Source organism: Podarcis tiliguerta, assembly GCF_965153285.1.
Source record: "Podarcis tiliguerta genome assembly, chromosome: 5".
NCBI lineage: Eukaryota > Metazoa > Chordata > Lepidosauria > Squamata > Lacertidae > Podarcis > Podarcis tiliguerta.
In genome coordinates this window covers 45,841,198-45,853,973 of record NC_139538.1, presented here as the reverse complement: position 1 = coordinate 45,853,973, position 12,776 = coordinate 45,841,198, and the positions used below count along the sequence as shown (strand labels likewise).

The 12,776-nt window shown below is 39.7% G+C and overlaps 1 protein-coding gene across 8 annotated transcripts in view; it reads left to right on the top strand.

Annotated features, from left to right (window-relative positions):
- The window catches only part of SORCS1 (sortilin related VPS10 domain containing receptor 1), a 424,966-nt gene that overhangs the window by 337,607 nt on the left and 74,583 nt on the right, over positions 1-12,776 (top strand). For all 8 annotated transcript variants that reach the window (XM_083441628.1, XM_083441634.1, XM_083441632.1 and 5 more), the window contains exon 24: positions 9,998-10,097. In XM_083441628.1, coding sequence (XP_083297754.1) covers positions 9,998-10,097 — 100 coding nt within the window. The remainder of the gene's footprint in view (positions 1-9,997; positions 10,098-12,776) is intronic.

Genomic DNA, 12,776 nt, shown 5'->3' with positions numbered 1-12,776 from the left:
TGTCCAAGTAAGATGCAACAAAGTTTGTGTCAGCAGTGTGAGTCCACAGCTCCAGCCTACCAGACCAGTTGCCCCTAGTGGGAGCTTAGTGGGAGTCCACAGCTCCAGCCTACCAGACCAGTTGCCCCTAGTGGGAGCTTAGGGTGAAGAGCAGGTAATAAATAAACAAGTAGTACTCTATCTGTTCCTCTGAAATAATTGTGAAATGGTGGATACTTTGATGATGTAGTTTCTATAGCTTATATAACATGACAGCGATAATGACTCCTTGAATTATTTGAGGTGACAGGGAACTCTGGGGAGGAGAACTAATGCTCTTATGAGCAGGAAGGCTGAAAATAGGTCAGTATTTCAGTTAAGAAGGACTCTGCTGTCAAAATAAGGGCTCGTGTGTGGGGAGGATTTATTTATTGGTTCATTTATTTGTTTGTTTTATCTTGTGACACATCTGTACTTGTGTTGAGAGCACTGGAAGTAGCACTGAACTTCTCTAACTCTCAGCTGAGCTTAGAGCTCACAGCTGATGTTTGCTGGAAGTGATGAGCCCTATTTATTCCTATTCTCACCCTCCCCAATGTGATTTCCATCATGTGAGGGTGTAAACAGGGATAAGCCCATTAGCCCCCTACCTGTGTCTTCCCATTCCTGCAGCTCCCCAACCCACATAGTGAGGGTCATCTATAGCAGGCAGTCCATTCTACTCAAGTTGGCTCTCTGCATGATATCAGGATTCTTCACCATTGTGTGTGTGCATAGATCGAGTGAATCAGGCTATCATTCACTCTGTCTGCATAGATCATGGTGCATATATTTATTTGGAAGATTTATAAGCTGCTTAATGAAGGAATTCCCTAAAGGGAGAGCAACAAAACACAGCTAAAATCCACAAAATAATATATATATATATATATGTTGTTGTTGTTGTTGTTGTTGTTGTTTAGTCGTTCAGTCGTGTCCGACTCTTCGTGACCCCATGGACCAGAGCATGCCAGGCACTCCTGTCTTCAATACACACACACACACACACACACACACACACGAAACCATCAACACTAAAACACAGATAAAAAATGGTAAAACCTCTAGAACAAATCTAGGCAACTAAAGGATTTGCCTAGGTAGGCATGCCTAAACGAAAAGGCTTTCTAAAACTAACTGAGTCGAAGTTGACAAATAGTTGGACAACCGGTCTGGAAACCTAAGCTGCCTTCAAGCATTACTTATGTGTGGAGGACAAGCATGTTGAAAGGGGCCTTTGTCCTACTCCCAAAGTCTTGCTGCTTCCTTTGCCATAGTCATGATGAGAAGAAGGTCTGTGACGGGGAGCTTTCTCTATGCATTGAGGCTCCCTGTTCAATTTAGAACCTTGCATGAGTGCTCCCCTTTCAGCATGGTTGCTCTGCGTGCAAGTAATTTGTTGAAGAGGAATCAAGTCCTCTGAGGTATATTTGGGTGATTTTTGCCCTGGACCCGAGAAGATTAAGAGTCAACATGATAGGGGCCTTCCAGTATATGAAGGGCTGCAATGCAGAAGATGAAGCAGCCTTGCAATCTGTGCCATATGACTGTTGCTGTGCTCCTCAGCCTTAGATCCAATGGGTGGAAGTTTTGGGGAAACATATTTTAGCCAAACATTAGGAGAAACATTGCAATGATTTGAGCAGTTGATGATGGGAAAGGCTGCCTTGGGAGCTCCCCTCTGCTGGAGGCATTTAAGCAAAATTTAGATGACCTTGTTTCAGGGATGCTATGCTTGCATCCTTCACTGCAGATCTTACGTTGAGCTTGGGGTTGGACTAAACAAATTACACTGTCCCTTCCAACACTATGATTTTGTTTGGAATTTTCATTGCTCTGTTTTTTATTTGAGCATGAGCACTGGGCAGCTGTGGGGCAATATTCAACTATATCGTGTGCAGGAGTTTACCCCCTCTCCTCCGCCCACACCCTTTGCCATCCCCATAAGTTCTGGAGGGAAAGATAAAAAAATATTTAAGTGTGCTTCAGGGGGTAAGGGGAGAGAAGGAAAACATTTCATTGCACAAAGAGGAATCTTTGTGCTGATAGAACTTTCTCCTTAGCACTATACTGAACAAAGCCATAGTTTCTTCATAGCTTTCTGCTCCTTCAGTTCATTTGTGTCTCTCCATGCCTCTCTTTCTTTACCAGTATGGCTATTTACATTGATAAAACTTAGTGTGGGAGGAGCGAGGAATCAATCATAGCAATCTTGATTTCACAGATAATTGCTTTACAATTCTTTTTGTGCTGTGCTTATTAGTGTGCATGTATATTCATGTGCATTGATAAAACATTGCCCAAAAAAAGGCAAGTTTGATGTGAATATACACTAGAGTCCCTCTATGTGTGTGTGTGTGTGGGTTGTTGTTGTTTTTTAAAACAACATCCCGCAAGACAGCATTTGTTCATAGTATAACTGAGGCCCAAATAGTCTTATCTACATGCAGACATACATTTGATCATTTTAGGATTGTTTTCTGCAGGTTTTTTTTTTAAATCGATGCACATACAAACTAATTTACCGGTACATAGAGAGGAGAAGATTTCAGTAAATGGAAACAACTGAAAACTGCATTAAACTGCAAATACCTCAATTACAGAATTAATATTACAAAGTCTGCTGGTTATATTTGCAATGCAGGAGGAATGTGATGCAGGACAAAAGGAGCTGGAAAAACAACAATGGAGCCAAAGGAGAAATTATTCCATCTATAATAGTTAGTAGGAAAGTGTGTATGTGTGAGAGGGAGATGGAGATAAAAGAATGAGTAAAATGAAGTTAACTTGCAAAAGAAGAATTGAGCATCACATGAGACTCTTGTGGTGTCAAAGGTCATAGTTACACATCTTGACCACCATTAAATATATATTACTAAGTTCTGTTCTCACACACAAGCCAAGCAACTTTCAGTGTGCCACTGGAGGGCAGTATTATACCTGCACACACATGCCCACAAGTGCCTATAAACATTTAAACTACTTTACCCAGTTCATGCTACCCAGTTTATTCATAAATTTATAATCCTGGGTCAGAATTTTAATGTGATGTTGACATTTTACTTCAGGAACTGTTGAAATTTCAAATGCAAACAAAATATGAAGTACAGTTGTTGAAAGGCTGATGTACACTACATACAATTGCTGCCTGACACTCAAGTTGCCTTACAAATGATTAACAGTGTACTCCTTTGCATGCTTACTCAGAAGTAAGGCCTGCTGTGCTCAATGAGACTTACTTCCAAATAGGTGTGCATAGGATTAAAGTGTAAATATAGGAACATAGCCTCATTCATAGCTAATATAATGTTAATTAGGCAATGTTACATGCAGTCATGAGTTATTTATGTCATTGCTGATAACTGTATCTGCAATCAGCATTGTAAAGTACAGAGCCTTTAAATCTTTGCTGCTTGTTTCCTTTTGTGATTCCTAGTTCAATAAAAGGAGCTTAAGATGGCTGCCTGTTTGTTCTGGGCTTCACTTCACATAAAGCTGTGTGCACTGCAACCAGGGCCATACATTAGACTAGCTCACTGTGCCTGAAGCAGTTTGGACCTGTTGCTGCATGAAATAAATGTATACTATAAATATCTGTACTGGTGCTGTGACATCAAGACTGAAATAGAAGATTTCTCTCGCTCTAGAATTTGGGACTGCAATATTTCAATATACTAGAATTAAAAACATCCCCCTCCCCCAAATGATATCACAATATGGAACCAGATTTAAGCTGGACATAATCCACAGGGAGATGCTTGTGGAAGTCCCAGTGAGAGAAACTGCCACAGCTTTTGTTTCATCTTATTTCATTCAAGGTGGTTTCAGAAGGACAGCCTCTATTTAGACTGTGCACAGACAGTTTTTGCATAATTACTTCAGTCCATAATCTCTACTGAAATGTTTGCAGAGGCTTTGGGTTGTAACTACTATTTTTCACTGGATATAAGAAATGAGAACAAGAAACATAAAGCAGTCTTCTTTTTTCTGCTGATGGCCAGTCATATGATCATTCTCCCCAGTCAGATTATGAATCATCTGCTTTAGGCATAGGCAAACTCCAGCCCTCCGGATGTTTGGGACTACAATTCCCATCATCCCCAACCACTGGTCCTGTTAGCTAGGGATGATGGGAATTGTAGTCCCAAACATCTAGAGGGCCGCAGTTTGCATATGCCTGATCTGGCCCCCAAAATTTCCCTCCTCCCATTAGGGGTAATGCATATAAATGCTTTGCTGCAATATACATCAGTTCCTGCCTTCATCTGTTCCTCCTCTCCTTTCCTTCTGCCAGGGTCAGCTCTAAATATTTGACTATTATTCTAGGTACCCTTCTTTATTCATTTGTGATCTCACTAGGGGAAAGTGCCCAACATTGCTTAGAAACCACACACACACAAATCAGTTCGGGTATGAAAGAAATGGTTAAAACCGGTGCAGTTTTGAAATGTTCAGTCCACCATCTTGAATCAGAATGGTACAAAACTGTACATCTAACCCAGACCCCAGCAATGCAGGGACCTCAACACAGAATTGAAAGTAGATTGGGCGGGAGAGAGTTTCCGATTGATATGGGAAAACCCAGTGCCATGTAAATGGAACTGCTGGAGCAGGTGTGTCATTCAGTGGTAGAGCATCTGCTTCTCGTGTTGTGGGTGCCATGATTTGACCCTAGAATTCCCAAACAGGCTTGGACAAACCCCTGTCTGAAACCCCCCCAAGAGCTTCTGCCAGTCAGCCTAGAGAATACTGAGCTAGAGGGGCCAATGATATGACCCAAGATAAGCCTTCCTATGTTCCTGTGGCCCATATTAAATGCCTGAATCAACTTGAATGGGAGGCAGAGTGATACTGAGATTTCTGGTGCACACAGTGTGAGAAAGGCAGACCTTATTCAGGCAGAACTACCCTAGGAACCAAATTAAATTTGTTTTGTTCTCTTTGTAAATTAACTCCCCCTCTCTTTCTTTTTACAAATTATTTGTTGTTATTATTCATTATATGTCCGTTGATGAGAGAATGATAGACAAAGAATGGCTTCTATTACAAAGAAACATTTTTGCACATTGCGTCTAATTCTGCAAATGAAGCAGATAAAGTCAATGAAGCTATGTGAAGGACCAAAACTAATTCAGAGACCTAATTATTTTCACAGGGGAGAACTCTTGATGACTCTAAATTAGGTGTTTTGCAATGCTGAGAAGCTTCATCTTCAGCATAAAAGCAAGAGAACAATATAGGGCAGCCATTGGGCATAAATATAAGGCAGTTTGGACCTGTGCGTCTAATTCTGAGAAAAGGCATAAAAGTATAACTAGATTCTAATGTTTTAAAATGCTGTTAATTAAATAAATGTCAGGTCTGTCGTTGCTCTTTTTATTGAATTTTATTTTCCCCCTTTTGTATCAATGTTTTATGCAGGTGTATTGTATTTCAACTTGTAACCTGCTTCCAAATTGTTTGCAATGAAGAACTAGAGAGAACTGCATTTAAGGGAGGGGATGAAATGGCTGAAATAAACATTAAAATGTGGCTTTGCAGGCAGATTTAAATTCCTTTTGTTCCATTGGCAGAGAGTGAAATTTCCCCAGGGTGTTCTTGCGTATAAGCCCCATTGAAATGAATGGATAACTTATGCCCATTCACTTCAATGGGGCTTGTGTAGGAGAGCAGTCCTTATACTGTTTTTTTTTTTAATCATTCTCTGATCTTTCCACATCAGCCTTGCTATTTTGTGGAACCTTAGGATCTGATAAGATAATAAAATAGTGCAACTGTAAAGTGAAATGATTTATGTATTCATTTTCCCCCTTAATATCTCATTTAATATGAAGCAGAGTACTATGTAATACCAGTTAACTTTTGAAAAGATCATATTGGATAGATAGATTTTGAAAAATAAAAAATAAAATGACATCTTCAGTCCTCTTCTACACAGCACTGCTCTTCTGTTACAGGCTGTGTTCTCAGGCTCCTTCCTGAGGCAAAGTTGTCTACTGGATGCTTGTGGGTGGATGATTTCAGGAAATACAAATGGTGGCTCATGCCCTTGGATTTCCCACCCTCTTTTCTTCAGCATGAGATCTGCAGCTTCTAGAACCCCATAAAACGTACCAGAAACAGTTGGGTGGGAGAGATTCTTGTTGTTGTTTAGTTGTTTAGTCATGTCCGACTCTCTGTGACCCCATGGACCAGAGCACTCCAGGCACTCCTGTCTTCGGGAGAGATTCTACCCCAAGCTAAATCCCAGTATCTCTTGTGGTAGGTAGTAAAATGCCCCCCACCCCAAAGCCATAGTCATGCTGTGTTAGAAGAAGGGTACACAAAGTCTGCTTCCTTGAATCAGTATTTCTTTGAAAAAGCCATGACTTGTTTTTTTCCTCTTTATCCCAGTAAGTTAGCATTGGCTGAGACAAAAAAAAAGAAACAGCACCATAATGGTGTTATATTTCTTATAATTTTTGTTTTGTTTTGTCCTAAGCTCTTCCCCACCCTTTCAACAATAAAACTCTTTCTGCACACTTAAACCTACATCACTGAATCACTTTTTGTTGATGATCCGCCACCCCAATCTTCTCAACCCATTACATTGACTGGGACAAAAAGACATGTACAATTGAGGCGTTTTTAAAATGTATTTTGTTGTTGTTGTCCCAGGTGCTTTTTGCTAGTTGGATTGGACTTTGCTGATTGGATTGGAGCTTTTTGCTGATTGGATGAACTTTGGGGACATTGTTGATCACTCTGCAGGTGGTCTGTGTTGTAGATCTAATTTTGTGTAAATTCTTCTATTGAAATTGAACCAGCCATTTATTTTTACCTCCAGAGGCTTGGGTACCCTTCAGATATTTCATTCAGTTTGTTCTTACTATTACAGCTCTGTAAATTAGAGGCCACAGATCATACTTCCTATGACCTCCACTTTCTTGGTTAGTACTTTAGAGCAGTTTATATTGTGGTGGCTGTCATCCAAGATATCATTTCATGTTTTGTTTCGGTGCGTCCAAGCTGGAGTTGCAGCCATGGAACCGTAAAAGGCCACCTGTCCTTCTGGAAAAGTTGGCACATTTTTACACTGAGTTGGTGCTATGGAACATTACTTGTCATGGCTGCAAATTCCCTCCTGGGCAGTTGCAATTGTAAAATACTTTTGGATTTCTCTCATGCCAAACTGTCACTGAAGAGCACTTGAGACTGAGTACAAGTGGGCCAGTTTCAAAACTGACAAAAGTATTCTAGTCTAGTGGACACAAGGTCACACACAAAATTTTAGTCCTCATTTCTGTGTGGACTGCACAATCCCAGACTGCCTTCAACTGTATGGGAATCTGCATGATTCCTACATCTGCGACTGGAATTTACAAACATAACAAGTCAGACTTGCAACCCTCTGTTAGCTGTACCACACAAATTCAGGGCTCATATCACAGGATTAGCAATTAGGACACAGTCTTTTTAAGAGACAGAAACCCTTCCCCTTTTTATTTCAATACTCAACATACATAAAACATGAAAAACATTTAGAACAACCAAAACATTTCCTATAACACGCATTAAGTAACTTATATAAAGAGTGCTTCACATCACTACATCTTTTTTTAAAGCAAAAGTTAACTTTTGGGCAGTCATCTTGTGACAGAGATCTATGTAGCTTCTATTTCCATAAACTAGTGATGTAATTCCCTAATGTAATTTGTTTTAACTAAGCCCTCATACATTTTCAAAGGTTCATGAGAAATTATCAGGCGTGAAAGGACATCCCCATCATTTTAAGGCCATTTGCAGCCTTTTGTTGATTTGGTTTAATTCTGCAACACTGCTAAGATGGGAATCAATGTTTTGATTTTTATTCTTCACTGTGAGGGATTTATCAGCAACTTTTTATTATCACAATTGGATTTTTAAAATAATTCTGGCTCCTGCATTTCATATTGGCCACTGATAGCTTGGAACACTATTCTTGGCTCAGCATTAATCAGGAAATCTGTTTACATGCTGAACATTGAACTAAGCTTGAAGAGAACCAAATTTCTTGCACATGTTTTTTTTTATTATTATTAAAAAAATGAGTGCAGATGGACATTCCATATGTCTCTCACTGTGTCTGTCATCTCTGAAGACTGACTGCCTGCCTCCTATATTTTCCTGTCTCCTTTTCCTTTTTCAAAATAGCTTTGATTTTTTAAATTAATTTTAAGTTAATTAATTGCACTTAATATTCCCATAAAAAAATAAAAGGAGATGCAAAATATAAAAGGAAGTCCAACAGCTAAACTTGGAAGAAGGCTCAACTATGCATGATACTGACTGTATCTTTGTATTTAATGTTTTTTAAGATGCAAAGAGCACCATTGTCAGGATTGCAGCTGATGTGACAGTATTAAGTTTCGCCTTTAGAAATCTGATTGAACTAAAAATATTTCCATACTTAGGACAGACCACTTGCTCCAGAAGAACCTGCCACAGGCTTATAAATGGGGACTTAAAGAAGCTAATCAACTAAAAAATGAAATATCACTAAAGAGAGTAATCTCAGAATAGTATTCTCAATATGTAGAAGAGCGGAAGATAAGCTAGGATCTAGACTGGCAGGCATAACACTTACCTCTGATGAAGAGGGTTAGGAAGTGGTACAAGTATCCCTCCACTTTGCTCTTCCAAACCCTGCTGGTCTCTAGCAGTGGAGAGCCTTTCCACCACAGATATATTTACTGTACCTGTGGAGTGCATGAGTGGAAGCTACCTCTGGTAGCTACCTTCAACCCTCCCTGCCCCAATAGCAGCTTCATTGCCCTCATCCACCTTCTGCTCTTCTGCTGGCATGGGTGTCAGGGCTTCCGATGGGGTGGTGCTTTTTCTGCTTCATTTAGTATGGCTGCTTTTAGATGAAAATTAGTCATATCATGAGACAGATATGTTTTGATTTCTTCAACAGGAAAGATTGGAGCGAACTGTAGCCCATCAGAAGTCACCAGCCCAGTGTGTGTGTGTGGATGGGTGTGTCTGTGTGTGTAACAATATGTAGCAAAAAATATCGTACATCAAAGTTCCTCCTTTCTCATGCCAAGAAAGGAGAAAAGTGAAAGGAAATAAAGGAAAGCAAAGAAACAAGAAAATGACACAAGAAGAGGGGAGAGGGATAACATAGCAAAAACTCTAGAATACCGTAAATAAGTTTAAATGAGAAATATTGTCATTTACTTTGCCAATCCAGAAATGAATGAATGAATTTCTAGAGTCACTGGACCATCTCTTGTGTCTTGATATTGTCTCAGGATATGCACAAAGCATTTTCTTGGGGATGTATAGAGTCGAAACATCTTCACACTCCTAGAGCTGACAAAGACAAGGTTCAAGTTTGAATGAGTGTAGGTATAATCACAAATTCATACCCATTTATCTAGGTTCAAGTCAGAGCCATTGTAACATTATCATAAATTTCTGTGTAGCTCAGTCCATTGCTATGTGAGTTTTTGGTGTTCTAGCCTGAGCTACATCTAGGGGAAGTGAGTACTGAACTCAGACAGTGCACTAGTGTGAAAAGTTCTTTCCATATCAATGGTGGCAACCCTGATACAGAGCAGTGCAATGCCCAGTGACCTATTTTTTTTGGCTACGTGGTGTTTATTGTGTAAAACCTATGCTTACACAGACAGTTCAAGACTTTTGAATAGGTTCTCAGTTTAAGATGGCAGCTTCCTCCACTGTTCATAACAACCTCAATCAGCAACTGGTAATATTGCGGAAAGAAACCTCAATCAGAAAGCATTCATAGATATAGTACCCACTTTAAAAATAAATAAATAGGGGTGAATGCAATAGCATCATTTCATAACTGCACTCAGACCTTTTATGCCATTTTCTCTGAAACATCCATTAACAGTCACTGTCTGACAAGATACTAGGCCAGATGGACCATTGTTCTTGTTCTTTGCGATTGTACCCATACTTTATTTTTTACAATAATTTCTTATTCCAGATTTCAGATATATTGGTCCAGAAACTGAACCAAAACGCCATCCAGTTTGATTTAAAGCCTGGGGTTCGAATCCTTGTCCATGCTGCCCATTTAACAGCAGGTTGGTATAGATTCCTAAAAACCTCTGCCAGTGTTGTTAGCACAGCTTATTATGAATTCTCCAGTGGCAGCACTGTGGAAATGTCAAATTTTTTTGTATTTGGAATACTCTGTATTTTTATTGCAAGATATTGAAAATAGCTCAATCAACGCTTTATGCATGTTTACTTGGAACAGCAGGTAGAAGCCTTATTGTGTTCAATAGAGCTTACTGCTACCAAGTGTGCTTAGGATTGCAGTCTGTATGTGTTACAAATCTTGGAATGGCTATTTCACTTAGCCTGTTTTGGCCTTTAAAGAGCACATTGTAGAGGAAGGAATGAAGCACATAGTGGCTGTGGTGCTGTATACAAGGCCCCTGCCTCCAATGTCCCTGCACCCTGAGTGTGCCATTGTATGATGAAAATATTGTACCTCTATGGGTACATGAATATAAGAAAAGCCCTGCTGGATCAAGGCTCACCTGTTCCAGTATCCTGTTCTTGCAGTGGCCAGTCAAGTGCCTTCAGGAATCTTGCAAAGCAGCACATAAGCACCACAGTACTCTCTCCTCTTGTGATTGCCATCAATTCAGACGCATGGAGGTAGCTAGGTTTTATTTTATCATAAAAGGTTTAGGTATGGCATGCCCTCCCATTGGGGTTTTGTGGCCTCATTTGCAAGGCTCATGGCAGCTGCTGTAACACTTCTAAGCAGAGAAAGAAAGAGAGAGAGAGAGAGAGAGAGAGAGAGAGAGAGAGAAGTTAAAAAGCAGTCCTTGGAGCACATTATAAAATGTAAGTAAGATAATCTTGTGTGTTAGTTTTTTAGATGGGACAGAATGGTCTTTGTACCAGTCATGTATGTAACTGAAACAGACAACTCAACCCTTAGTTGCCGGTATCTAAAATAAACAACATTTTAATGCCTCTTTGCAAGTTGGAATTTGAATAAATGTGGGAAAATAATCTGTCAAATTCCAAATTCATGCACTTTTTAATGATAATTATGGCAGTGCTAAGTTTTCCCCTTTTCTCATTTTCCATTCCTTGCTGGCTAATTAGTAAAATCATAGATTAAGTGCAAATCAGCTGAGCCTTGTTTACAGGATTGTGACATTCCTGTTTCCTAAACTGCTACAAATTTGCTGCCAGTTTCCTCAAGATACCTTTAAAAATCTATCAACACAAACCCATTTGTCATTATGTCCCAATAAATCTAATATTATATAAAGTGTTTAAGCTGCATTGTAAGTATTATTTGCTAACTCTGTGATCTTCAATGATTCATGCACAAAGATTGTCATTGTTTTCATGTGCGCAAACCCTGTTGGTTTCAACGGGAAATGCACATGTAAACTGAATAAAATGACCCTTTACTTGGCTAGCTTTTATTAACAATATCCAGCATTATTGTTCGTGATTCTGTGTCTACTCTGTATCAACATTAATTCAGGACTCCTTTTGCTGTTGTGGCTCCTATAAGATGCATATTTCATCCCAAGAACTGTTTGTGAAACATGAATTTGGCATGTCAGTCAAAAAAATAACTAGCTATGACTTGACCAGTTCAGCCAAAATGCATTCTACATCAAGATAATAAAGTTCATGCCATAGTTTACATTTATGAGTCCCACTGGCTATGTTCCTGTGCTGGCTGCAACAGTTCTTCAAGGTTTCAGACTGCAAACACTCCCAACCCAACCTGGAGCTGTTGGGGATTGATCCTGAGTCCTTCTGCATAGAATGCATGCGCTCTGCCACTGAGCATGGACAGCAGTGAGCTCCCACCTCTCCCGCACTGACACAGCGCCTAGGAGATCAGAAGCTTTTGCTTTCATTTCCGTCCATGCATCTGCTTGCTCACAGAAAATCCAATTGCCATTTGTTCTGACTGAGCACTAAAGAGCAGTTTTCTCCAGGGCAAGAGGAAGTGTGGAGAAACCATAATTGTGGTTACTCATTGTGACCAGAGCTGGAGAAAGCGGTTAGTGTTAACTGATTTAGGAAAAGAAGCCACCTTGAACCACAGTCCTGGCATATATATATTTTTTGCCTAAAACTGTGCTTGGTTGAAAAAGGAAGCAGACACTTTCAATCTCTTCCTGGCTCTGCAGGAGGAGTGTGGAAGAGGAGTGCATGAACAGAAATCAGGCGATACGTTTTCCTGTTCATTTCGTGTTAGTTAAAAGGTGAAAGCTGATTTGACGCGCTGTTTAATCCAGCCTCTTCCCTGTTTCACTGAAGTCTAGATTTCACTTTATCCACTGTAGAAGGAGAGTAGGGTTTCATCAACTGGCCTTACCCGGATAATCTGCATCCAAAAGCCTCATCCCATCAGGTTTCTGCTAATGTGCATATTTTTTTTCCAATATATGCATCTTGCTTGCCTTCTACAAATGGTATTGGTCAATTTGCCATTTCCACTACAATTTCTAATACCGTAATCAGTCATTTGGTAATGGTGGGTAGAGCTGCACTTTCTCAGTATCTGGCTAACACTTCCTTGGCAACATTTAAGAGACTTATAATTAAGATTTTTCACAAAAAATTGGATCCCATTAGCCTAAATATTTAACAAACAAACAGAAATCCAATTTAGGGCTGAATGTCACAAATGTATTCACAATTTAAATACAGCTAGAACAAACTACTTTCATAAATTTAATGATTTCCACTCTTGCCTAGTCTTTCCCAACTTA